The 26,108-nt window shown below is 42.3% G+C and overlaps 3 protein-coding genes across 6 annotated transcripts in view; 1 reads left to right on the top strand and 2 right to left on the bottom strand.

Annotated features, from left to right (window-relative positions):
- Positions 1-17,084, bottom strand: part of GLB1 (galactosidase beta 1) — a 39,012-nt gene extending 21,928 nt beyond the window's left edge. The window contains exons 1-5 of the mRNA XM_079299935.1: positions 16,963-17,084; positions 6,990-7,159; positions 1,516-1,666; positions 1,158-1,218; positions 277-371 (exon numbers count right to left, since the gene is read on the bottom strand). Coding sequence (XP_079156061.1) covers positions 277-371; positions 1,158-1,218; positions 1,516-1,666; positions 6,990-7,159; positions 16,963-17,016 — 531 coding nt within the window. The 5' untranslated portion in view covers positions 17,017-17,084. The remainder of the gene's footprint in view (positions 1-276; positions 372-1,157; positions 1,219-1,515; positions 1,667-6,989; positions 7,160-16,962) is intronic.
- On the bottom strand, positions 9,795-17,091 carry TMPPE (transmembrane protein with metallophosphoesterase domain). 2 transcript variants are annotated; one of them, XM_079299937.1, is made up of 3 exons: positions 16,963-17,073; positions 14,803-14,916; positions 9,795-14,316 (listed from the first exon to the last, which is right to left on the bottom strand). In XM_079299937.1, exon 3 carries the CDS (start codon positions 14,225-14,227, stop codon positions 12,911-12,913), a length of 1,317 nt encoding a protein of 438 aa, XP_079156063.1. In that variant the 5' UTR covers positions 14,228-14,316; positions 14,803-14,916; positions 16,963-17,073; the 3' UTR covers positions 9,795-12,910. The 2 variants fall into 2 exon arrangements, with proteins under 2 accessions (XP_079156063.1, XP_079156062.1); XM_079299936.1 differs by lacking the exon at positions 14,803-14,916 and having other exon boundaries at positions 16,963-17,091.
- Positions 17,092-20,411: 3,320 nt separating this feature from the next.
- CCR9 (C-C motif chemokine receptor 9) lies at positions 20,412-26,074 on the top strand. Of its 3 annotated transcripts, none has more exons than XM_079299940.1 (3): positions 20,412-20,774; positions 22,912-22,968; positions 23,446-26,074. In XM_079299940.1, exons 2-3 carry the CDS (start codon positions 22,951-22,953, stop codon positions 24,604-24,606), a joined length of 1,179 nt encoding a protein of 392 aa, XP_079156066.1. In that variant the 5' UTR covers positions 20,412-20,774; positions 22,912-22,950; the 3' UTR covers positions 24,607-26,074. The 3 variants fall into 3 exon arrangements, with proteins under 3 accessions (XP_079156066.1, XP_079156064.1, XP_079156065.1); XM_079299938.1 differs by having other exon boundaries at positions 20,412-20,912; XM_079299939.1 differs by lacking the exon at positions 20,412-20,774 and adding an exon at positions 22,386-22,519.
- Positions 26,075-26,108: the final 34 nt, after the last annotated feature.

Raw genomic sequence — 26,108 nt, 5'->3', positions numbered from 1 at the left:
TAATGTGAGAATTGCCACGAACCACACATCTAAAAAGCTACACAAGTTCCTCCTATTGCTTTATACAGCTGTGGGAAACAACTTTGACAGAGCAGACTCTCTGAGTTCTAGAAACACTGGATTCATTTCTTTAAGATAAGGTATTTCATCAGAATCTTGCAGTTACCTGAAACTTAAGAAATACCTGTGACACCACCACCCAAGACCCATGGAGTATCTGCAACAGGAGTATAAGCATCCATGCTGCCTGGGTTCATCTGATTTTCAGGAAGTTACCTGTACCATGATGATTGGACCTCCATTTTGATAGAGATACGGCCTCATCTTTGGCAAAAGGACACCCATCCATCTCTCTACCGCTTCCAGGTAATCTGTGATACACAAAGTATAAATGTTTCACAACTTTTCTGCCTTTTTCTACTTCTGCTTAAATTACATATGGGTTATCTTTACGTAGTTCTAATTATGTAAATTATGAGCAGCATTTAATGAACAAATTGCTCTTGTACTTAAATAAATGTACTCTTCTACTTTTGCATAAATGCTTCCAGAACAGTTTACTAAAAAATAAAACACTTAAATACTGATCAACTTGAAAAATTATCAAAGGGACTTCATTACATATCAACAGGAGGACAAAATCAACTGTTGATCTATGTACTATTTTTTAAAGCAAATAATTTAACCACAATCCGCAGAACTCAAAGTTGGATATGATAGCTATACATTCATCCCCTATCACACTCAAATAAATACATTAATCTCCTGCCTCATCTTATTCTTCCATGTGTGGTCCATTACCAGGAGCAGATGAGAATGCTGTAACTCATTCTGGAGTGCACACTGACTAGCCAAGAAGGATCCCCATTATGAGTGGCTGTTGCAAAGTCAAAACCTCAAAGCTGAAGCTACCTGTCTTTTTCTCAATGGTGACAATGATTCCTCTCTTGGCACCAACTTGACAATACCTCAGAAACTTTCTCCCATACTCTGATTGTTCTACACACTTTCTGAATGCACACTTCTAACAAAAAGTATTGAAGATTTTACTCACAAGAAAACTTGAGCTGAAATATGAATTATCTAGTAATGGCCCCAAACAGAAAGTTGCCTTGCTGCTACAATGCATTTTTAATGGCCTTTTCTGATGCCTCTACCTGAATCAGAAGACCTGAGAACAATAGATTTCTTTTCCAACAGCCATGCAGGAAGACCTCCCTGGGAAAAGAAAGGGAAACACTTCAGTAACATTTTTAGAAAACCTATGAAGGATTTAGCCTTTTATCAAGACATATACTGAGATAGGAAAACTGATTTTCTACAAGAAAGTAGCATTTTCTAACAAAAACCAAATATAGAATAAGTTTGTATTATAAGAAGTCATTGAGGACGCATGGATTTTAACACACTAAACCAAGACTCTTGTCCAAGGATACACCAAGTAAGTCTGTCTACTTTAAGAAATACTTGCATTAGATTTACCCTAGAAGTGAGCTGTTACAAAAGGTTGCATACCATGTCCCATTCTGCACAGATGTAAGGTCCAGCTCTCAGGATAACAAGCAATCCAGTGTCATTTGCAAGCTGCAGGAAACTCTCAAGATCTTTGCCACCAGTAAAGTCATAGGTGCCCATCTGGGATTCGTGGTAGTTCCATGGGACATACCTATTAAGACAGAAACTCACCTTCCATTAGGAAACTGAGACTAAACCAGAATTCTGAGAAACAACTATTTGCACTACATACCCCAGAGATCAGTAAAAGACAGGAGTAACTCTATGGCCTTTCTTCTGTCAGGTATTTCGTATGGCAGAATGCATTGAAATGAATACTGAAATTTAGGTTATGTCTCCAGGAGTCCCCATTAAAGCAAGAAGAGGTTCTGGTAGTCCCGTTTTAAAACTATGACATCTGTTCCAAAATAAAATAAACAGTTTTGAAGCTGGCCAGGCAGCCAGCAGCTGCATAGTGGGGGGAGGCTGATGAAGAGATGAATGTGGTAAACCACTTGTGAAGGAGGAGGCCAGAAATGAGATTGCCCAAAACAACACATGACCCTTCATGAATGGATTACCCAGCTTGCACAGGGACACCAACCAGGCTGACAGGTCGATGCTACTGCTATTGAAAAGAACTTGACAAACACCTAAGCCTCAAATGATACTGTGTCTAGGTCCTGAAAGTTTTCATTGACCAGGAACAATGCAAGTTCTGGAAAACCACCACTGGAAGAACAATTAAGTTGAGAGATGTTAAGGTGCCCAAGAGCTTGGAAAAAGTAAAGCTCAATTTCAACTGAATAATAAAGGTGTCAAACAAGCAGATCACCATTTGAAAGAACATCTCTCTCCTACCTCCAGGACTTAGGACACCATAACTTCAGAACAAAATGTCTCATGGAAATAAAAAAAAATACACCTGGTTGCAAGACAACAAAGAAACAGTAATCTACCAAGTACCATAAATAGTGTTGTAGCTGATGACCCCTGCTTGACAACTGTGTGTTTTGTTTGCCAGTCTAGCACAGACAGACTAAAATTAGGGATGAGTACAACCTAAGCAAGGATTCAAGGGAATGCATAAGCTCATTCTTCCAAAATTTCTAAAATTCACAAAACTCTGTCTAGTCAAGCAAAGATCCTCTCAGGCAACACTTCTCTTACTGCCTGGGTTTGTTGTTATGTTCCACATTTAATTTTGTAAAAACTATCCAAGAGGGAAAGCATGTCCCTAAAACAATGCCTTCAATAAGGAAGAAAACAGAAAACCTCTCATGAGTACACTATTAAAATGGCCATACACAGACAGATGTGCACCTGAACATCAAATACAAAACTTATAATATTTCAACCTTTGTGAATATTACAGCGTCTCAAATGGCAAAATTTTAACCCTCTGTTGGAACAGCAAAAGCTTAAATTTTGTGTGCCATGATAGAGTCAAAGCAATATACTCATATAAGAGTTTAATGGTTTAAAAACACTCAATACTGTCTGAGGTGAGAATGAAAGCATTTCTCCAGCTCCCTTATGCTCAAGATGGAAGAAGATAAAAAAAATTTTTCCAGAAACAGTTTTCATTTATATCATATGCTTGACCATAACACTGGAAAAAAAGCAGATTCTAGTGGAGAAAAAGAAAAAGGAAAAAACTTACTTGAAACTTCTGTTTTATATAATGAATCATGATAAAAATTTATTTTAAACACTGGTCTAAAAATTGTTACTAATACACTTTAATCTCCCGATATACTTTCTACAGCTAGTGATGGTCTCAAATGAAATAATTTTACTTTAAAATTGTTACTTTTAATGAGTATAATTGTTACATACCATTGTCAGAATTTACAGTCAGTTGTTAATCCTGCACTGTTTTAGCTACAGAATAATGAATTTATAAAGCAAACTCTCATCCTTTTTCAAATTCAAAATGTGGTATTTCTTCTATATTTGGGTTTACTTTCCATTTACACACAATTTCTAAGTTTCATGCTATAACCTTCCTTTCTTTAGAAGTCACAACTTATCTCACCTATTTTAGAGATTATCAACAGGCAAAAAATCACACTTCCAACTTCCTTAATGTACAAGGTAATTCTCTCTGTAATAGCAGGATGGGAATTTTTAATAGTGAAAAATTAAATAAATTGTACTACTTTCATAAATGAGCATGCTAGTAAAATTACTCATATGTGAGTCTTTAGAAACAGTAATTTGTGTTTTAAATATTCCACGTTCTAAACAGCAGCTCCTTCATAGAAGGACTTTGTACAGATTTGCACCTTTCTGCTCATTACTCAACAGAGTAAAACAAAGAAAATGCTCAACATTGTTTAATTTTCTATGAGCCTGTAAAGGTACTGTGTATTCTTCCAGGAAGGCTCTCCACTGATCAGTAAATCCTGTCTATAACTTCAGCCCCACCTAGTGGCTAAGTGTTTATCCGCTCTGTGCAAAAGAAACCCCAAATTTTCCGTGCTTTCCAGATGCCTTTGTCGGCTGGCATCCATTCCAGCTGGCAGACAGTTCAGAAACTGAAAACGAGGACCTGTGTGACCAGACAGCTCTGCTGAGGTGGGGAATGAGCTCCTCAGCAGCCTCCTCCACCACCTTCTGGGATGTCGCACCAACCACAACATCAAATTTCAAACTGCTCTTTGAAAGGGGTAGGCCTTGATCTCTTTAGCTTTAATATAAGACCAAGCTTACTCATATTCTCTTATTGCTTAAGATACTACCAGGCACAGACAGTCATATGCATGCACTGACTTCACCTATTCCAGGGTCCAGGAGGAGCTGCTTGTCTCACTCATGAGCTGAATATGCATCAAGGCATAAGAGAGCCTTTTGGAAAAAAGGTTGCAGAGAACAGAAGGAGAACAAGTGTGGTTGGCTTTTTCCATAAGGTATTTACAAGCACAATCCCATAATACAAGGATCCTGTCTCCCTTGAAGTGGTAAACCTCACTGGGAATCACTTGATAAGAACAAGGGAGGCTCCCATATTTCAAATTATAGCAGGACCATTGCATCATATGAAAAAAAATCCCAAGCAGCAAGATCACAGTCTACAGAGGAGGCCTCAAATTCAGGAGTCCAACTACCACATTCTGCCAGAAAGTCTGGCAGTGCTGCTGCCCATCCATTCCAGAATGACTTCACACAATTTGTATCTCTGACCCTTGCTAGTAGTATTACTGACCCAGGAAAGAATATGCAGAAGAAGAAAACAAAAATCCAGTTGTATAGACCAATTTCCATTTTTTTTTACCAAAATCACACAAAATCACAGATCATTTCTTTGGGATAATATGAATATTTATAACTTTCATCTCAAATAACCAAGAGCAGTAAGACTTGATTATTGGCAAACTTCAAAGAAAAACAAAAGGGGGTTTTGGTCAGTGAGGTGCTTTTTTAGCATCGGAGAGAGAGTGATTAGTGTCAAATGGAAAGATGCATGGATTTAATTCTTGTAGAAAATGCAAGGCACAGGAGCACTTTCTGCTTCTACAGTTTTAGATTTATTATTCACCATAACAGTAAACATTCAGAGGTGAGCAATAATGGGAGAGAAATCAAGGAATCTCAATCTCCTCTTAGAAAAAACAAAAGGAGACTAATGAAGCTGCTATGATGTGATCCAGCAGCAACACCTAAAACCACAGGTGCCATAACCACTTGTCAGCTGCACAGTACCTTTTGTGCCAAAACAGACACAGCTCAGCTCTCCCAAGACCAACAGAGATCAGTTGGCATCAGCAAAACAAATCTTCACTCCTTCCTGCACAGCAGAAAGACACTAATGCAAAACAGTAAGGCAAAGTAAGAGATCTCAACAAGGGAAAAAAGCAGAAAACAAAGAAGAAAAAACCCACCTTGTTAGTGGGAGATCACAAATGAAGAGGGAGAAAACAACAAGAAAAAACCCAAACTGGCCCTGCAGTAATTCTGCCATTGAACAATGGTGATGAGGGAAATGGAAAAAAAAATGTTTCTATCTCAAAATTCCAGTGATACAGCAGAGAAATTAAAAAGCAATAAAAAAGAAAAAAAAAAAAGGGACTGTGTGAAAAAACTGGAAATTAACAAAGGGCACTGAAAACACATGGGTGTTGGGAGCAGGAGGAAAATAAATCAGAGACATAAGGGAAGTATGAGACACTATGGATCATAGGAGTCACAGAGCCACTGATTGGACACAGGCTGACCTTCAAGCCAGACACCAAAAAGTATAATATTCAGGTCCATTTTAAATTACTTTTATTTCACCAAAAAGTAATTACTTGGGCAAATCCAGCAAAAACTCGGTCCTGAGCAAGTGCGTTACTTAATCCCATTGCTCTTATTAACGTGAGAAAGACAGAACTTGATTCTTTAATAGAAAACAACAAAAAAAGACACAAAAACCACTCACCAGAGAGTGACTGCATCATCCCAACACAGGAAAGAGTGTCAAAATATGCAAAAAATAGAGAACCCTACATTTGGAAAAATTCAACTTATTTTCCATTCCCTGCTGTCTGTTCTTCACAGATTACCTCCATCTCATCCCCAAGTTTACAAAGTAACCATGCAATTTTCAGGTCTAACAACAATACAGATTTCAAGGGTGAGAAAGGAGAGGTGCTACAACACTCCCACTGAGCCTAGAGGCTCTGCACTGTCAGAACTTGCACTTTTTACAGCACAAAAGCAGCTGGTTTCAAAGAGAAGCTCTAAGCCTTGCAATAACCTAAGAAAAGAAAACAAACCTATTTGGAAATTAGAATTTCAGTTCCTTAAAAGACTGTGCCTTACACATCTCTGCCACTTTCCTTGTCAAGGATAAGCTGATTTTTTTTTTTTTTTTAATCTGTGCCTCATCTGTTGAATTAAGTATGCAACCAGGTAGAAAAGACAAGAAAAATGGACTAAGGGTTTTGTACACACACATACAAAACTGAAAGCTGTTTAAACATTTTTTTTAAAAATATGCCTAGCTCCCCATCCATTTATCTAAATTTAAATGCTCCTGGTGAAATAGCTTGAAATAGCTTTTAAATGTTACTGCAGTCTTCACCAACATTTTCAAGGCTTCTGGGTGGTACCAATCCAGGCTGTATTAACAGGTTATTGTCTCCTCTCACCTAGTCTGCCTTTTGACCAGAGAGTACAGTGTTCCTGGCAGAGATAGAGCAGCTTTGTACAATTGCTCTGCAGTTGCCAAAGTTCACAGTCCAACAATTTATTTCAGTCACGTTTGCACCCTGGGTTGTGAAGCAAGAGGTGTTGCCTATTATCAGGAAAACAGACTGCTGGTTACAACCTGCCCAGCTGCCCCCATTTATTTGGCTAAAGGTCATTTTGTACCACCTTTCACTTCTCCAGAGCTTCCTCACCTACTACTGGAAAAACAATAAACAAATAACAATGGCAGCATTCCTCTTAATGACTTCTCACACAGCTCCCAGGACCACGAATCACTTGGAAAGTCAACAGCTACTCACGTTTGAATGGCATCAAGCCCTGCCATCCTCATCTTCAACAGGCGATCTTTCCAGTAATAGGAGGGCACCCGTGAGTAGTGAATGCTACCGGAGATGTAACGGAAAGGTTTCCCATCCTTAACAAAGCAGTTGGAATCGTAATCAATCCCAAAACTCCTCCCAGACACATCCTGTACACAAAAACAAAGAAAAAAGACACAGAGTAATTGTTTTCTGCCTTGAAAAACACAGACAACAGGCTATACAGTATCTGCAATGGAAGATACAACTGTCCTAAAGTAAGAGATGGTGAATAACCTTCCTCTAGCTATCTATAGCCCACCTGAGTCTTAGCACAACAAATCAGCAAAAGTGAGCCAGTGCAGTGTGTCACAGGATAAAAGAACAAGAAAACTAGCAGATACAGTTAAAAGAAAATACACTCCCTCCTGAAAAATGGAGGACGAAATTGCTAAACCAATATGCCTACCCCTAGATTATCATTAAACAGATATAAACAACTGAGATAACACTTTACAATAATTTCAACACTACAATCTCCAAGGAGGAAGGCAACAGCATGTTTCACCTACAACAAAGGCATTATTTTATAGAAAACTTAGAAAACATTGTGGTAAATGTCCTAGGTATAGGTAACAATTCAAAGCATTCTGCCAACAGTGAACAAGTGAAATTGTGTGGCAGACGTGTAACAACAGATATGAGAGGATACAGCAAGGAGCTGGCAAAGAAAAGGAAAATCAAGGGGCTGCCAAGTGCTGCACAGCAGAGGCTCTTAATGCTCTGTTTCCATAAACATGGACCCATTCTTAAGATTGCTTAACTTTATTAAGATAAATAAATCTTGACTTAACAAAGGTATGGGCATGTCAGACCTCTCCAAAATCAGGACCACACAGAATTTGGAAATACAAGCAAACTGCTCTGGAACAAATGTTGGGATTACTCAAAGGTTGGGATTCTCCACAGGAAATTATGATGCTGTAGTAACTCCAGGCTGTTGCTGCAGAGGATGCACAGGTATGCACAGCTGCTTACTTCCCATCCAATTTAAATGCATGTAACTTTTTCCTGATCTTCCACTTATAATCTGGATCTTGATGGCTGGGCATGCTGCACTAGGATAGAATCGTTCTGTGTGTACCCATGAAGGAAACTATTCACCCTTAGAGACACCAAGCAGATGTTTCACATTCTTCAAACGTTTTTACTCTAGGGCACTGTGACAAGTCACAGCACTAATGCAGAGCCGAGTGCCTCAAAATGATCATGACTAGGAAGTCATGGAAGTCAGAAACCAAATACAACAACACAGAAAAGAAGAAACAAAAAAAAAAAAAAAAAAAGCATCACTATGGCTAGAAGCACCTCACACATTAAAAGGCCATTATCCCTGGAAATAAGGGGAGGCAAAACAAATTGCTGTGGTGTCCCTCTGTAAGAACAATTTTAGCCCCCTCATTCAGACAAACCACATCAAGAGGCCCATGGAAAAGACACTTGTTTCATTCATGGCAGAGAACTGCTGAGATGCTGAATGTTGAAAAAAATGTTTACATGACCTCAGGGACAGACACTTCTGGCAGAGAGCCATGGCTATCTTAAAACAATTAAAAGAAAGTATTAATTATTAAAGTGGGTATCACTGAACCAGTTACCATTTAGAAGTCAGGTTTTTAAAGCTGTGGCCATAGCTGTAAATCACCTTCCAACACACACACTTCCTGACACAGTGTTACTATGTGAGGGAGGAGAGGGAGGAAGCTACCAAAACACTTTGAATTCACCTCATTCATCATTCATTGTAAACAGACTTCCTTCATGATCAATTCCTCAGCATTACTTCATTGTCAGTGGACAATCCATGGCTTGCAACAAAAACAAGACAGTTGTCCTCATGAATTTATGTCTGGCTCTGCCAATACTGTATAGTCACCACTGTGAATATGGAGGGAATTTGTTCCCAGTTTGTCTCCCTAGAAGGTGAGGTAGTGGGTCTGTTGATTTGGTAAGCAACACACACTAACAGCACTGTTTGGAGTGCCAGTTCCTTCATACTAAATCGTATCAATGCCCAGCTGAAAATTCAGACTCTTACAGGCAATGGTATCATGTTGCACCTTACATCCTCAGAGCATACTCACATGGAAAAGTGAAGAATTAAAGAATTTGTCCTTGCTTAAATCAAGTAAGAGTTTGTTTTTGCAATCTTAATGCAAATTAATTTCAACATTTTATAATGTGTATGTCTCTTGACATAAGGCTTTTTTCCCATCTTCAACACACAGAATTGCGTATCAGTAGCAAAAATCTCATTCTCCAAATCTACAAAACAGGTTTTTTTTCTTATTTAGAAAGCAAACAAATGTGGGTACAAATCCTCCATCTCTGAAGATTTTTAGCCTCTCTTAGACCAATCACAGAACACCTCTTTCTCAACCGCAAACCTTAAATATCAAAATTGACAACCACAAATCACTCATTTTATTCTGTTCTTTCCAAAAAATTCTCTTAGTAACCTCTCTCTGCCCTCTCAGTGGGTTTTTTCTCTGAATCACATCCTCACCCCTGCTGTCTGCACCTTCTTCTCCTAATAGGCTTTAGGCAAATGCAAACAGTGGCCTTGCCTTTCCCACTTTCCACCATGTCTCATTTAACAATGGAGGTGTAAGAGTTTCCAAAAACTAGTCAGTTTCATTGCTGGTAGCTTCTTATTGGTAGATAAAACGAGTGTGTTAAAACTATTCAGCACAAACTGCTACAATGCATACTGGTACAAAATAAAAGGTCATTAGAGGCCTCATGCTTGATTATAAGAATAAAGTTTTATTAAATCCCAACATTTAAAGCATTTGTTATACCACAATTTACATATTTTCCAATCCATTCCATATTAATTATATAATAAGTATAATTTTCACAAAGTGATGATACTATTATATTCTGCTATTAATTCTGACATTAACTCGTCCTCAGCCCCCAATGAATGGGCCTTTTATAGAATGAAATACATATTCATTTAGTTCAGTTCTCCAGATTAATATATTACATACACACACAAAAAAAAAAAATTACAAAAAAAATTTTAAAATTACAAAATAAGCAGCACAGCAATTTTTCTTCATCTGAAATACTGAACACAGGTCTGTATTGTGCATGTTCAAATAAAACTGAAATCTTGAAAAAGTATAAAAAGAACCTTCAAGGACAGAGATTGCTGATTCAAGAGATTATAGAAATGGTTCATTCCTTTCATCAAACAGAAAGTTGATCTAGGATACTTTCCATTCATAATTAAAAAGCAAAATAAGAAAAGGCTTTGAAGCCTTTTGGCACACAAAGAAAACATTTTAAATAATAAGTAATCACCAAGCAAACAACCTTTCAGAGGGAGAGACACAAAAAAAATGGGCATGACTAAATTACATCAGGAGAACTCAATACATTTATGAAATGCCAATATGACCACTCCTAAAAGGATGCATATCTGCTTTTGAAAGGATACATAATCATCTTCCAAGAGAGGCACATACAAAGTAATGAAAAAATAAATAGAAAGAGCAGGAAAAAACAAAACTAGCAACTCACTGAGAAACTGACACGATCTAAAATCAGTCCCACAAATGCCTCTTATTGAGTAAACTGGCTTAACAATTAACCTTCTTAACATGGTAAGAACATTCAGTGCAACAAGTGTAAAAATCCTCCTGGACTACTGGCCAAGCAACAATACTCTGCACCACTAAACCCAGAACACAGCTCTTAACTGAAGGCGTGTTGACAAGTAACCAGAGGGTTACAGGCTATCAAAACTCCATCCTCATAAGACCATCTGATACTGTCAGACTGCAAAAAGCCTCAGAAGGATCCCACATGGACAGCGTCGTGTTGAATACATTTAGGGTACTTAAGCAGATATTATCACAAAATCATTAAAAAAAAAAAAAAGTTTACAAAATTACAAGTGGTGGGATACAGAAATTAAGTAATTTGGCAAGCAGAGAGCATGGCTGGTAAGGTAGTCAGTTTTCAGACTGAAAGAGGACTGACTTCTCCAACAATTCCACTAACCTTTGTGACACATTTACAGTATTTGTCATCATTCCTGAGTAAAAATGTAAGATGTTTGTACAGAGAAGCAGGATACAAAACCAGCATAGGAATTAGAAACTCTGGCTGAGAGATGTCTGCAGTGGACGAAGTCAAACCTCAAAATTTAACTTACAAAACCCCTCAACATTACAATGGCTATGGTACTTTTCAAACACATCCCCATCTATCTCTTTCAATATGAGAACAGAAGCTGAACAAAAAACCATGTGTTTATGGTTGGTTCAGGATCACACAGGAAGGCAGGAAAAGACTGAACACCACAGCTCTGGTCTTCCATCCTCAGTCTCCTGGATAAGAACCGCTTTCTTTTGGCCCATGCTGTGGGTCTGCCTGAGAGGAACACGGGCACTGGTGGCCAGAAGGGCAGAGCATGGGAAGCCCTGCAGATACAGCTGCAGACTACAGAGGCAGCATTCCCAGGCTCCAATTGTCTGTGATATTTCATGCAGCAACAATGAGGTGGGAGAGGAGAGAGAAGATGAACTGAAGTAGTGTTTCATCAGCGTGGACAAAAGTCACACATTATTTTACAACCTGGCTTTCTTAAGTGAATACAAACATGTAAAAACACAAATGTTTTTATCAATTATTCTCCAACACCTCCAATTTATCATAATTATGTTAATTCATGATAATTTTATGTTAACTTTAACCCTTCTATGAAAGATGGGAAGAAATCCTCCATCCCTCATTGTCCTGTAGCATCTACTTTGCCATGTGCTCATCAGACAACCAGGACACTGACATGCAAATGCTCTTAGGGAAAGTCACCTGCTGTAGAGTTTAGTCTCATTAAAAGAGGACATAATTTATTTAAATATTAAAGCCTTTAACAAATTTCAAGCATTAACTTATTTGCATTGTTTTCAAATAGCATCTACTTACTTTTGCAAAAGAAAAATTATGGAGGAGAAATGAGGCAGAAAGAAAAAAATACAGAATGAAGACAAAAGACACTGAGTATTTCAGCTTTGGAATGAGCGCTTTATATAAGGAGGTACTATATGCTCAGACAGCAACAGAAGTTAATTTTAGAATTTTTGTCATTTGCTTTTATTAGAGCTATTTTCAATAAGCAATCACTGGATGCCCAGCTAATCTGGGGAAAATGCCTGAGAGAAAGACAGCTACTGTCACCTTTTGGTGTCAGTCTCACCAACTTTTTAACTGGACAAAACTGAATTTCAGAACTGATGCCTGGCTAATTACAGTACTAGTAAGAAGCACAGACTGGAAGCCATGGTGCATGCTGCAGATAGCTGGCAGGATAAAGATATCCAGCATCAATTAAAAAAAACCAACTAAACTATTAAACTATTCTTTCCAAGAACAACTCTAGTACAAGCCTCCTAGAGTTAACATACTCAGTGCACACTCCTGCAGGCCTTTCTGCAAAACATGCATAAGTGACTTCACTGCACAAGCTCAGAACTTCACCTGCCTGAGATTTGATAAGGCAGCTGCCTGATGGATACCAAACAGTGGAACATGAAGCATCTGCAGGACACAGGTATTACTAAACATGCACAGGACACACATTATAGCCATGGCATTAGTGTTATCTTTAAATGCAGAACCTCAACTTCTCAAAGATCTAATTTCTTCAGTAATTTAACATTTCCAAATTTTGTTTCATAGGCCCAAGATACAGTTAAGTGTTTTCTCCTCAAACATAAGATAACCTGCTGAAGCTCAACACATCTTCTCTGGCTTCCCTGAAAAAGGATTTGCTTTCATAGTAGAAGAGTCGATACACTGGCCAAAAAAAAAAAAAAAAAACAGTTAGAAGTCTATCAAATGGAAAACTCTCAAGGAGAACGCAGAATAATCTCTGTTATTTCAGCTCTGCTGCCCAGCCTCATAGGTATTCCATAGTACATGGTCCCTGGGCTGACATAGACAAAGGTATTCTGCCCAACTTGGTACAATCCAACAAAGAATGGATTCAGAAGATAAGCTCCAGCATTTAGAGGGAAAATCTGCCCTCCGTGAGTATGGCCAGAGAGAATTAAATTTATGTCTGGTCTCTCCTGAAGGGCCCACTTTGCAGCAATTGGCTGATGAGCTAAGAGCACTATTGCATGTTCACTGCTACAACCTTTGAGAGCTTTTTTCAAATCCATGCCATGTCCTGAATAGTGCAACACATCTGCTTCAATATCATCCACGCCAGCCAGGCAGAACCAGTCAGAAGTGCTCTTTGGTGAAACAATCTTCACATTCTCATTATGCAATGGCCGAATGTTAAACGATTTTAACAGTTCAAACCAGTTGCTAACATCTGAGGTGTAGTACTCATGGTTTCCTGTGACAAAGTAAGTCCCCAAAGGGGAATCAAGTTCTCCAAGAGGCTCAACAGCAGGTCGTATGATCTTTGCTTCAGCATCAGATAGGTCGCCAACAATCACGGTGATATCTGGTTTTAAAGCCTTAACCATTCTCACTATCATGGCAAGCTTGGTCTTCCCAACTGTAGGCCCCAGATGGATATCTGAAAGCAACACCACTTTCAGGTTATTCATTGCTGAGGGCAGCTTGTGAACTGGAATCTCCACTGAATTCACAGTAGGAGGCTGGGAAGCATTTAACAGCCCAACAACAGTCAGCACAACAGTCAGCAAGACTGCCAGAACTGGTTTCAGTGCTGTTCTGTTCTTGTTGCCAGTGCCTGCCTTAGCGCCTCTCCCAGCCAAGAACTTGTAAGCCTGCTCTACAGAGCCTAGAGTGAAGAGGAAAAAGATGAGAATAATGTAAGCCCCCAAGCAAGTGTAGGCAGCTAAAGAAAAGAAATAGGGCTCTTCTGCAACAAGAAATAGCAAGGTAAAGAAGCTTGAATGAGCCAAAGCGAGAAACGTGAACACAGCTATTTTCCACAGCATGAAACAGAAGGAGCTGGCAGCTGAGGACCTGGTGAACGTGGTGACTGTACTTCTCCAAACATGAAGAGACCCCATCAACATGAGTGTATTAGCAAACAGTGCCATTTGCAGCCTTAGAAGCCAGCGCCGCGTCCTGAAATCGAGTTTTTCCGCCAGGTAACTCCGTGATAGCATCATGGAGAAGAAAACCACTCCTGCAGCCACTGCAGCCTTTGCTTCAATAGGCAGTTGCTTGAAGGAGATCATCTTTGCTTCCTGACTGTTCCCTTCTGTTCTGCAGAAGTCTCCAGTAGTCAATAATGTGGTTATGAAGGGATGCCTTGGGTCAACAAAGCCTGCAACCAGGAACCAGTATGAGCCGCTTTAAAATATTACACACATTCCCTTTTTCCCAGACTGCAATAAAGGACTGTTACTCTACATACACAAGATGCTGGGTCATGCAGAATCACTGTCATAAAGGCACAAAGTAGATGTCCTGAAGTGGAGTAAATCAGACAGCAAAGACTGAATGCTGGAAGTCCCCTTCCAAGCTCCCTGTCTGCCACCCTCAATCATTTCTCCCCCACACACCTTTTTCTTTTAAATGCTTTTTTCTCATCAAGACTTCCTAGTGGTAGATGGCAATACATCTCAAAAGGGATGCAATGTATCCTGGCACAACCATTACAGTATTTGTAAATCCCATACATGATCTGGGACTAAGCTGCTTCTGACATTATACATAATTTCTGTTCTTCTTGCCAAGCAGTTGGCTCCATCTGAAAAGCAGACATCACCCTACATCATTCTTACCAAATGCAAGAGGTTTCTACTAACACATGCTACAGCAGCAGTGAAATCCCCACTGGAACAGATGCAACTGTGATCCCAGAAACTGCAGATGATCAGCAGATATCCTTGCCTGTCGTTGTGAATCAGATTTCTCCAAAGCCCTGAAAATCAGTAGGATCAGTGAAACTCACACTGTGTTTTGCTACTCACTTCCAGCTCACTTCCACTACATGTAGAGTTTTTCAAGACTCAACACCCATTCTAGTATATCCTGGTCTAACAGGATGCAACCAAGTTGAAAGAGGTTTAAAATACCACACCCTGCTCCTTTAGAGGGGAGCACAGAATCCAATGCATGTCTGCTCACAAACTGAAAACAAACAAGCAAGCATCAGTTATGTTGCAATGGCAGTAGAATTCCCTCGTTTGCTCTATATTTTGCTCAGTCACAGTGTTTCTATTAATGATCAGGTTGCACATTTCTATTTAGAAGAAACCTATTGTTTTATTTTAATCATAGATGAAAAAAGTTTGCATAGTCTTTCATAACATAAAATAGAGACCATGTCTGACATAATAGTCCCATAATAGCATACTTATTTTCAAAACACTTCCTGTCTCTCAATCTACACTTAGATAGAGAAAGCAAGCAATCATTACAGCCAAAAATATCTCAGAACTAGGGCACAAAAGCAGCATTGTAGGGCTCAGCAGTGAGCCTGAGCCCAGAAGCCTGTGATGCCCAGTTTGCCAAGTTGCTTATCTGCTGCATATGCCCTCTCAAGCTAATTTAAAAGAACATTAGCACATCTGTGATGACAGGACCCTTGAGGACTAGACTAAGTTTTTAAAAGGGAGCTCACAACCTCATTGCTTGTGTCAGGGAACTGTGGGCTGATAAGGGAAATCGTGCCTGCCAGCCTCAGCTCCTCAAGCCCTCTCAGCTGTTATTAAACTACTCTTAAGAAATAGTGCTATTTTACACATTTGAATCTACAGAAAACACACACAGCTAGGAAGATAAGAGCATAAGATAAGAAATGTCCTACTAATTCAAGTCCACAGGTCCTCTAGGCACCATGCAATACTCTGTCTGGACAACAGCAATAGAAATGCTGTTTGAAGAAATGACAAGACCCTGGCCACAGTCTGTGGTCTGCTTCCTCATACTCCTTCAGCTGACAAGGCTGCTACATTAGGGATGTTAGAAGGCAAATCCTTGCACAGTCATTTCTGGCTGTTGTTTATGAGCCCGATGTATTTAAATTTGGCAAATCCTTTTTTTTGTACCTGTTAAGTACTGTTTGGTTCTACAACCTCCCATGGCAGCAAATACTTGAAACCATGTATTTTTACAGTATTTTATCTGTTTGAATTTGAAATTCCTCAAAAGTGCTAATGCTACCAAGTTTGAAGAGCTTTTGTTCTCCATTCCTTTTGCCGGCCACCTTCACAATTTTGGAAGGCTCAGCCACAGCCTCACCCCTCAGAGACCACACTAACTGTGTGTCCCAATCTTCCCTCCCAGGTCTCACTCACATGGTGCTGTTCTGCGTTTCATACATCTTTAACCACCTGAGCCCCATCCAACTACAACATCCACCCAGGTGACAGTGACACTGCCTCAAACTCGAGGCATAAACCACGAGAACTGCGGAGCCTGAGGATTCGTCCTTAGGCTGTGGTATTGCGTCCCCCGCGACAAGGCGGCTGCAACAGAATCTATGGAGAACAGGAAAAACCCCTTTCCCTCCTCTCACACGCCACAGGATGAGCAGGTTTTCCCACGGGATCTACCGGCAGTGCCGGTACCGGTTCCCCCGCGGCCCAGCGAGGCCTCCACGGTTCTGGGCGCAGGGAGCGCCGGCACCGCGCTCCGGCCGGGCGGCCACAGCGGCCATCGCCCCGCAGGGCGGCACCGCCAGCCCTTCCCCAGCCCCAGCGCGCCGCCCTGCCCGCGACAAGGGCACGGAGCCCTCCCTGCCCCGGCTCCGGGATCTCTACAAGCCCGGCACCGGCGCCCTGCGCGCCGCCCATCAGCTCTAAATGGCTCATGGTTTAAAAAAAGACCGAGGCGAAGCGCCTTCCTCCAGCGGCGGGAGGAGGCCCCTGCCGGCCCCCCTCGGCCGCGCCGGCCCCCCCGCGCCCCTCAGAGCCGCCCCCCGCTGCCCCCGGGAGTCCGTGGCGGAGGCGGGGCGAGCACTCACCGCCGCCCGCAGGAGCGCGGCCAGGGCGGCCAGCGGGAGCAGCAGCCGCAGCATGGCGGGCGGCAGCCAGGAAACGGCGGCGTCAGCTGACGGCTCCGCCGGGAAACGGCCGGCGCAGGACGGGCATCCCTCCTCCTCCTCCTCCTCCTCCTGCTCCCCAGCGGCACGGCGGAGCGGCGCTCCACCCCTCCGAGCCCGTCCCCTCTTCCTCGCCTTCCCCGGGCCGCCCCCGGTGTGTGCCTGGGCCCTGCGGCTGCCTGCGCTGCTTCCCGAGTTACAGCGCTGCCGTGCAGTGCCATTACCTCACGGGGGGCTCTTGGATGCAACCTCCGATACTGAATACGTGCGAGGATTTCTCCCACACAGAAATATCCAAGACGGAAAGGTCTTGCTGACCTTTACCTACCTGCAGCCCATGATCCTGACAAGAAGCGCTGGGCCTGGGTACTCTGCATCCCATGTTAAAGCACTGTTATCCTCTTTCGGGACCCCGGCACTGAAATCAAGAGACAACCTCCAATGCTGAGCACATCTCCAAAGATTGCTCCCACACAGAAGGTGCCAGGACAGAAATCTGATGCTGGCCTTTACCTTCAGTGGTCAGACCATCATCTGCAGCACCACACGCACTGCAGCCGGTCCAAGGCCAAGGACTTGCCCCAGCTCCCCAGGGAAACGAGAGAACAGCCGCCTTTGCTGCCTTGGCTCGGCTGAAAGGCAGAAAGAGGCATTTTCCCAAGGGACATCACTAACTAGTTCCCAGAGCGCCCTGAATTTTGCTCACTTCATATCCAGAGCTGACGTTTTGCTGGCACTTTTCTTCCTGTCAGCAGAAACTTGATTGTTTCATGGTTGCTCTGGCAAAGAGTGCCACAAATCATCACTCAAGAAAGTTATAAATCATCACTTTGCCCACAAGTCCCCCTCTATTAACAAGCAACAAATAGGGGGGCAGCTTTCCCAGTCAGTTCTCCTAGTACCTGTACCAAGTGGTATTTCAGGAATCTTATGGACCTGTTTTATCAGCTACATTGATTTACAGGTACTTCTTAGTTGCTTAAAGACTAATTTGTTTGTGCTGTCATCCTGGTTGGGTGGCCTATAATAGACTCCCACAGTCATGCCCAGTTTATTTGTTTGTCCTTTAATCCTTAGCTGGAGGCTCTCTTATGCCAGTGATTGTGCATCTCTGGGGCTGAGCCAAGACTTCTAAGCTCCTCATGCTTGTTCCTCATGCTATGTGTAGAAGCACTACAAATGCAGTTCTTTGTACCCAGTGCCTCCTGTAGCCAACTAAGGATTTCACTGGTGCACAAACTCTCAGTCTTTGGTGTGCCATTCCTTTGCTCATCCCTGGCAAGTCTCATTTTATCCCTTTGCCCTGCATGCTTCTGCAGGGAGTTAATTCAGGAGTTAAAAGTCACAGTATGAATCAGCCTACAGCATAACAAAGCCTGTGGTTCTCCTAAAATAGGAGTTGGACCTGAGATCTGTAAAGTTTTTATATCCCTTGAGAAAAGATGCAGCCAAAAGAATGTTTAATCAAAAATGGGTACTCCAAACTAGGCAAGCAGGCATAGGCAGCTCCCAATTTAATTAAGGATACACAGCACATGAATATGAAGACCTGACAGGAATGAGAAAGTTTAACACCAGCCTTTGGGGTCTGGCTTGTCTGTCCCCACTTGCCAAGTGCTCTGTAAAAGGAGCTGCTGGTGACACGGCTCTGCACAGGAATTGCTAAAACATTCCTCTCTAGCAAAAAAGGAATTGGGTTCACAGAAATATGTATATATATTTTTTGTGGTAGAAGCTGGAAAACAGGGTAACTTCAGTACCCAGACTTTAAACCTGGCCTTTTTTTTGTGGAGGAAAAGTATTGCTACACTTAGGGTAATGTAATTTTTTTTTTCCTTCAAGATCTGCATTTGCAACCCATCCTTACAGCCAAAACTGTTATTTCAGCTGTTGTTAGGAGTATACCTGTGCAGGCCTAGTCTGATACATTTTTGTGATGGATTTTCTAATTGCCAGGGCCATTCAGCAAGTTTTCAAGCTGTTTTTTTTTACTTTAACTCTCCACCTTTCTGAAGAGAAGGAAAACTTTAATGGCTGTGTTCCCATGCTGGAACAAGAAGACCCTTTTGTTTGTTTGTTATGGAGATCCCCAGGGACCCCTGTGTGTAATCTGCATAGGCAAGTAGCCTGTCTGGAATTGTAATCAGAGGCACTGATCTCACTCACTGCAAATATCCTCCTCATAAAGGACAGTGAATTGAAAGCACAGCCTCTCCTTTCCACAGACCATCTGAGCAGTTATTAAACCTCTCAAACAGCCTGCCCAGAATGAAGCAGCTTAAGTCCCCCTTTGACCCAAAGAAAGGAAAATAGGTTAAAAGATAGATTTATTGCAAACACTTTGTGCTTTCATGTGAAAAAGGGAAATTTCTTGGTCAGGCTCAGCAGACGTTGTAACCCTAAGTTTTGTTCTGTTTCTGCAAAATCTTTCCAGCATCTGATCAAGCTAAGTTCTTCTCTGCCTGCAATATAGTACCTGCAATAAATGGAGAGTTTTAAAAATCATCCCCAAATTGTGCTTAAGCACCCTGAAGTTAAAAAGAAGACATAGAAGAAATGCTGGTGGTTTTAATTTTCTCACTTTAAACAAAACAAAAAACAGTGTTTCACTTGCAAGTTCTCTTGATGAACATGAAAGCTATATATTTGTAAGGAAAACAGAGACGCTTAGTTTTGCATCAATATGAGCTGAAGGGAAATCACAAGTTATCTCTCAATGCATGCTGGTGTTGCAAGAGCTGACTGCCTTGTCTCTGGTTTTGCTTGAAAAGGTTTAACTGTGGATGGCATTGAGTGAGGATACAAATCAGGAACCAGTTTGGCAGAAATTTGGTGAGAGGACTAACATTCACACTGGTCTGCTTCAGTTCCCATTCTTGGTGGCAAAAAAGCTGCTGTTGTCAGCAGCACTCACTTAACAAATATCATGTGGCAGGAAAATAATGAACAGTATGAGCAGCTGCCCATGTTCTTGTCTGGTGGTTTATCTACCCTAGGGGCTTTTGGTACAGTGGGACTGGCTCTGTAAAGTGGTGGGTTAAATTACACTTAGTATTTTGCTTCCAGGGAGAATTAAACTAAATCTGATTAAAGTCACTTAAATCCTGAACATGAGGGCTCAGATTCATGAAGGAGAGATCAAAGGATGTGAATATTCTTTGCATCAGAGGCTTTGCTCATGGGCATGCCTTTACCCTACTGCAGTTAATGTAGCTCTCCCAGTGATGAATCAGCTTGCATTATACCAAGGGCCAAACTAGCTTGAATTAAGGATAATTCCCATGGATCCTCTGTCAGGCAGCCATTTGCAAGCTCAGAGTAACTCATCCCTAATCCCAGAGACTATGCCTGTGCTTCCAGACATGCTTTCCTTAGCAGGTACCCTGGAGTTTGGCTGAGATCTACTCCCTCTCTTCTATTTTTCTACAGGATGTCCCAGGAGGTGGAAGAGGCCAAGTCCTGTACAGTGGTATCCTCATACAGACCTATGCCTGTTTCATGAAGAGTTTTATGAAGATGACAACCAGTTATTAGAGATACACAGACACCTTCAGGGAGATTTTGCAGTTGAGTGTGGAGCATCCTGGGCTCCTTCCCCTTGGAAAGAGATGCTTTGCAGCAGACATGAGCATGGTTCCAAGTAACAGCAGAGCCCAACCCTAAACCTAGCTAGAATCAGTTTTCTTCATGACTGGAACTAAGCCTGAGCTGCCATTTGGAAATTTCCTTGAAGTGTGAGTCCAACAAGCAATGGTCACAGCTGAACACCATCATTAAAGCCAAACCCCAAGGTGCTCAGACTTCCTGCAGAGAGGGGAACTTAAATCAGCATTATTTGCATGCCAGTTTACCAGAAAGGAGACATAAGATTTGTAAGTTTATACTTTTATTAACCACTTCTCACTGCCTTCCTTTTCAAACTCTTGCCTGCCACACTCTTCTGGATGGCTGTCACATGAAGATGTGCCATCAGTAGGGACTTTGTGGGACTGTCTGCCATCCTGCCGTGGGTCTCCCCACTTTCTGCAGCAATAGCTTGGCCTTTCCTCTTGAAGCTGTCATATGTTTGTTTTGCTCCATTTTGCTGTTGTTTGCAAAGCACCAGGTGTTGTGGGGCATGAGATAGACCCTGTGATCTTAGCTCCTGCCTGCTGGCAGCCATGGGAAGTTGTGACTGTGGGTCAACCTGGAGTGGGCAGGACTAGACCAGCTCCTCATTCCTATCCCAGCCTCCCAAAAAGACACTGGAAGCTGCCCAAAGGCACACAGTTCTTGTTCAAGGGTATTTGTTCTCCCCAGTGAGTGTTTTGCAGCAGGACACAGGCTAGGAGAAACCTCTGATTTGCCCTATACTAAATGATGCACATGAGCAGAAAATTGATGGTATGAGACATTGTTCTTTTGGTATCAAAAGAGCTTACCAGGAAAAAAAAAAAAAAAGAAAATAAAAGAAAGGGAATATTGCCACCTGTGTTTGAGCCACCTGAAACTTGAGAACATGAAACAGAGTAAACAGTCTGTGACAGGCTGGGGCTGAGGCCCCAGGAGAACACACTCACCTCAGCTTTACAAAAAGGTTAATTGTGGTGTAAAGAGCAAACATGACATGCAGAGTGTGGCTCCTGTGTGCCACATCCAGGCTGGTTCCTCTACAGCAGCTGTGCTGATGAGTCCCCTCACTCCTCCACTATTCATGTCTCTCTTTCCCATGAGCAGCCTCCATGGAAAATAAACTAAATTGCAGATCACTTTTCCCCCCCCCACCATATTGGCCCAGTTACAATGATCTTTTTGTTTGCAATTTAAGGTAGGTCTGACAGCTAAAAGAAAATAACATATAAAAGCTCACTGGGGATACACAGCTCTGCACTCTTCACCAGATGCTGCAATGACACATTGCAAGTGAGTTCTGGGGAGAAGTCAGGAGCTCACTGACTGCCTGCTGCCAGCCACAGGTGCTTTTAGTCAGCCCACAGTGAGCAGTCAGAGGGAAGTCAGAGCATGAATACAGGCCATTTCCCCATAGAGGAGGTTTGGCTCCATCCACTTCTGCTGTGGTCTCTGCAAGGCGACCTCTCGGTTACATGAGCTGCTCTTGAAGGGGTCTGGAAGGAAGGTCTGTGCAAGTTGAAGGTCTCCAATAGCACTGACCCACCTTGTGTTGTCACCAGGCTTCATCCCCAGGCATTATTCTGGACAAGCTGGTGCAGAACATGTGGAATATTTAGATGCATTTGTTTTACATCAAGCCCACCAGGCTCAGCTACCTTTTGTGATGGTGGACCGACTACAAAGGCAATCTGCAGCAGTAAAAGCCCAATATTTTCTTGTTTACTGGGGCTTAGTGATCAGCTCTGCAGAACAACAGCAATGAGCACTGTGCCTAAACTCACACATAAGAGAGAAGTTGTAGGCAGAGATTAATCACTTGCTGCAGAGGATGCAAATATTTAAGACTGCAGAGTACTATTAAAGCCAGGTACTTTTCCTGCTTAGTTGCTAGATAATTTGAGAGGAACATTTCAATTTCTCTCATTAATCTTTTGCAAGATAGAGTGCTTTTAGATTACTTTTTATTCGTGCAGAGTGGGGAGTCTACAGCTTGTTAAAAATGAGATTGCAGTGACTGTAGTACATAAAATGATTTAATCAGCACAGTGCCATAGAAAAAATGAAGACCTATGTAGGCCAACCGTGATTTTTAATATTCACATCAGCAACATCAACTTCTGTGTGGTTTATTCATCTTCCGGCCAGAGTTTTTTCTGAGAGTTGAGGTTTTTATTAAAGGTAGAAGTACAAGGAAGAGAGTCACAGTCCTGCTTTAGAGTTGTTTCAAAGCAGTTGTTTTCCCCCATCTTTCCTCTCCAGGCTACGGAGTTTCCTTCAGAACTGAGGATCTGGCTGAAGATGGCAGCTGCAAGTGTAGTGAGTATACAGCTATGTCACTATTCATCTCCGTTTTCTTCCTCTCCTCTTTGTCTCCATCAGTTTTCTGCCTCTTTCAAGCTACTGGTACCATCCCAACGTAAGAGTAACACAAAGACTTCTCAGCTTCTTTCCTAGTTGGGCATTTTGCCTTTTGTTATGTATTTGAAGCCAAGCAAACCATGTTTTTATTTATCTGGCATACATAATGCTTTCACCACGTCATTTTAGTAACTGAAGTTGGCTGGATGTGGTGAACTGCTCTTTCATAAGTTTCTCACTCAATGGGTCATTTTTATAAATCTCTGCTGTGCTGTACTCTTCAAGCAATCAGAAATGACCTGTTTCACAGGCAGCCTTTGCAGTTTCTCATTTAAACAGAATACATTGGGCATGTTCAATTACATCTGGTGGAGAGGGGCAAATGTATGCTTTACTGAGCCTCTCAACACAAATTTACTACATGTCCTATTGCAGGTCACACATCCTGGCAAGAATAGCCTAGATTACTACAGCAATGACTGCATGGTGCTGTCCTTGTGTGAAAACCCAGTGAACAGCACAGACTTCATGTGCGACATGAGGCAGGTCAGGCAGTTTGCTCAAGCCTTCCTGCCAGTGCTTTTCTGGCTCATCTTCACTGTGGGCACAGTGGGGAACACCTTGGTGGTGCTTGTCTATTGCAAATACCACTTCAGGAGGAGCACGATGGATCGGTACCTGCTGCACCTGGCCATCGCCGACCTCCTGCTCCTTTTCACCTTCCCCTTCTGGGCCAAGGCTGCTTCCCATGGATGGATCTTTAAGGACTTCTTGTGCAAAGTTGTCAACAGCATGTATAAAATCAACTTCTATGGCTGCAGCTTGCTTCTAACCTGTATCAGCTTTGACAGGTACATCACTATAGTCCAAGCGATGAAAGCTAAAACTTGTAAGCAGAGGTGGCTCCTGCGCAGCAGGCTCAAGTGCCTGGCTGCCTGGCTGACATCTGTGAGCCTGTGCATCCCAGAAATCATTTACAGCCAGAGCACACAGGTGGGTGATGTGACAGTTTGCAAAATTACATACCCACCAAACGTCAGTGTGATCTTCAGAGTTACGGTCCTGGCCTTGAAAGTCATCATAGGATTCTTCCTCCCTCTCTTTGTCATGGTGATTTGTTATGCCCTTATCATCAACACCCTCCTAAAAGCCAAAACATCCCAAAAGCAGAAATCGCTGAAGATCATCACCATGATCATCACCGCTTTCCTCCTCTCTCAGTTTCCATACAATATTGTTTTGCTGGTCAAAGCTATCAACACCTACACCAGGGTGGTGCACAGTTGTTGGGCTGCCAACCAGCTGGACATAGGGCTGCAGGTCACCCAGAGCATTGCCTTCCTCCACAGCTGCCTCAACCCCTTCCTCTATGTCTTTGCTGGCGAGCGGTTCAGGATGGCGCTGGGCAGGATGATGCAAGGCTGTGGCTGCTGCTGGAGCAGGGGCCAGGAGCCCTCCTCTGCCTGTGACAGCCAGGAGAACAGCTCAAACTGGTCCTTTGCCATGCTGGGGAGGCGGCGGGTCAGGAACTCCCTGATCCTCAGCACTCACTGGACCTCCTCTGCTATGTCCCCTCCTTGCAAAGTCATCCTCTGAGTTAGTCCTCACCTTCTCCTCTCCAGAGAAGCACTGAGCTCTTTGGAAACCATCTGTACCCCAAAGACTATGCCAGAGGGGCAGAAAAGGTTGGGAGTCTGTCCTTGACATGCAGGACCCAGCTGAGGGTTGCTGGCTGAGAGAACAGGAAACCTTTGGCAGATGGAAGAAAAATGGAGCCATACTTGCTATAAGCAGAAGTGATAGATGTCAAAAAATATCTTTGTGACAGCTGGCCCATTTGCAGTTCAGACCACAGCTTGAAATAACAAGTCTCACCGCAGATGATAAACCCAGCTATGGCAGCAACAGAGGCACATGAAGCATTCTGTCCATAGGAAGCAGCAGGAGGGGGTTCAGTCTTCATTTGCTGTCATACCAGGTTCCTCTTTGAAGGACTTGGGAGCCCTGCCGGGTCCTACACCAGATCCCACCCCATGTAAAGGAGAATGGCTTTTAGCTCTGGCAGTGGTTTGTTGCAGTGAGCAAATGCTGCTCTCTGTGCCTGGGCAAATGCAACTCTTTCTGGCTGCATAGGTAGTTTTTCTTGCAAAGAAAAGCTAGTTGTTAATAAAAGGAGCATTGCAGAATGTAATCTTTCCTCCTGTGTTTTAGCAGTGTGATGTCAGGTATGATGGCTCCTGTTTTGATACTGGAAACAAATCATCCCTCACAATAAAAATTAAGAGCTTCAGAAACACTGAGTTGTTGTCCCAGGGATATTTGCTGTATGGTAGCAAAGCTGTCATAAACCAGAACACAAAAACCAAACCCATGGTTCAGCTGACTGCCAGTTATGCACCAATATCTTTGGAAAATACATTCAACCCAAGGCCAGAAAGACAGCAAGTAATTAAGTGTCAAACCAAATGAAATTTGGAATGAGACATCAGTTTGTGGAGACTACCATTCCCAGAAGTGGGGTGCTGTAGTGCACCCCAAAACCTGAGCCCACAGGGTGTCATTTATCTGTTCCCTCTTGCTCATCCTCTCACAGGGACATGGCCTCACCTGTCCTGCCTGACCACAGCCTGCACCTCCCACTCTTCAATTGCAGGATGTAGTGGCTCAGGAGGCTTTGTTTTAAATAATATCATTTAACCTGGTTTGCCTTCTGGTACTTGGCTCTTCCAGGGAAAATGGTTTTCATTGTGCATTTATCATTAAAGTATGTTGGTAAACAAGTTTTCTGCAAAGTTGATGTTGCTTTTCTAGCTAATAGGGTACACCTGGGCAAATGGAGTTCAAATTTCATATACATTTATTAGTTTGTTGGGTTTTTTTTTTACCTTTTCCTCAGGAAGAAAAATGGTCAAAGATGTACATATTTTTACTATATGTATAAGAAGGGTATGGGGGGGTTTTTGTGATTTGTGCTTAGCAAACAGAAGCCAAAATTAAATAAAGGCACTGCCACATACAGCAAGGGGATGAACTGGTTGTTTCTTGCTCACGCATCCTTCCCAGTTCACATAACCTATCTACAATCACAGCATTTGCCC

Source organism: Erithacus rubecula, assembly GCF_903797595.1.
Source record: "Erithacus rubecula genome assembly, chromosome: 3".
Lineage (NCBI taxonomy): Eukaryota > Metazoa > Chordata > Aves > Passeriformes > Muscicapidae > Erithacus > Erithacus rubecula.
This window is presented reverse-complemented; position numbering and strand designations above follow the sequence as displayed.

Coding starts and splice junctions, on each gene's coding strand:
- CCR9 (XM_079299938.1), top strand. CDS start 20,880: ATGCCAGTTTACCAGAAAGGAGACATAAGATTT. Junction 20,913..22,911: donor AGAAAGGAGACATAAGATTT/GTAAGTTTATAC, acceptor TTTCCTCTCCAG/GCTACGGAGTTTCCTTCAGA. Junction 22,969..23,445: donor AGATGGCAGCTGCAAGTGTA/GTGAGTATACAG, acceptor GTCCTATTGCAG/GTCACACATCCTGGCAAGAA.
- TMPPE (XM_079299936.1), bottom strand. CDS start 14,227: ATGATCTCCTTCAAGCAACTGCCTATTGAAGCAAAGGCTGCAGTGGCT.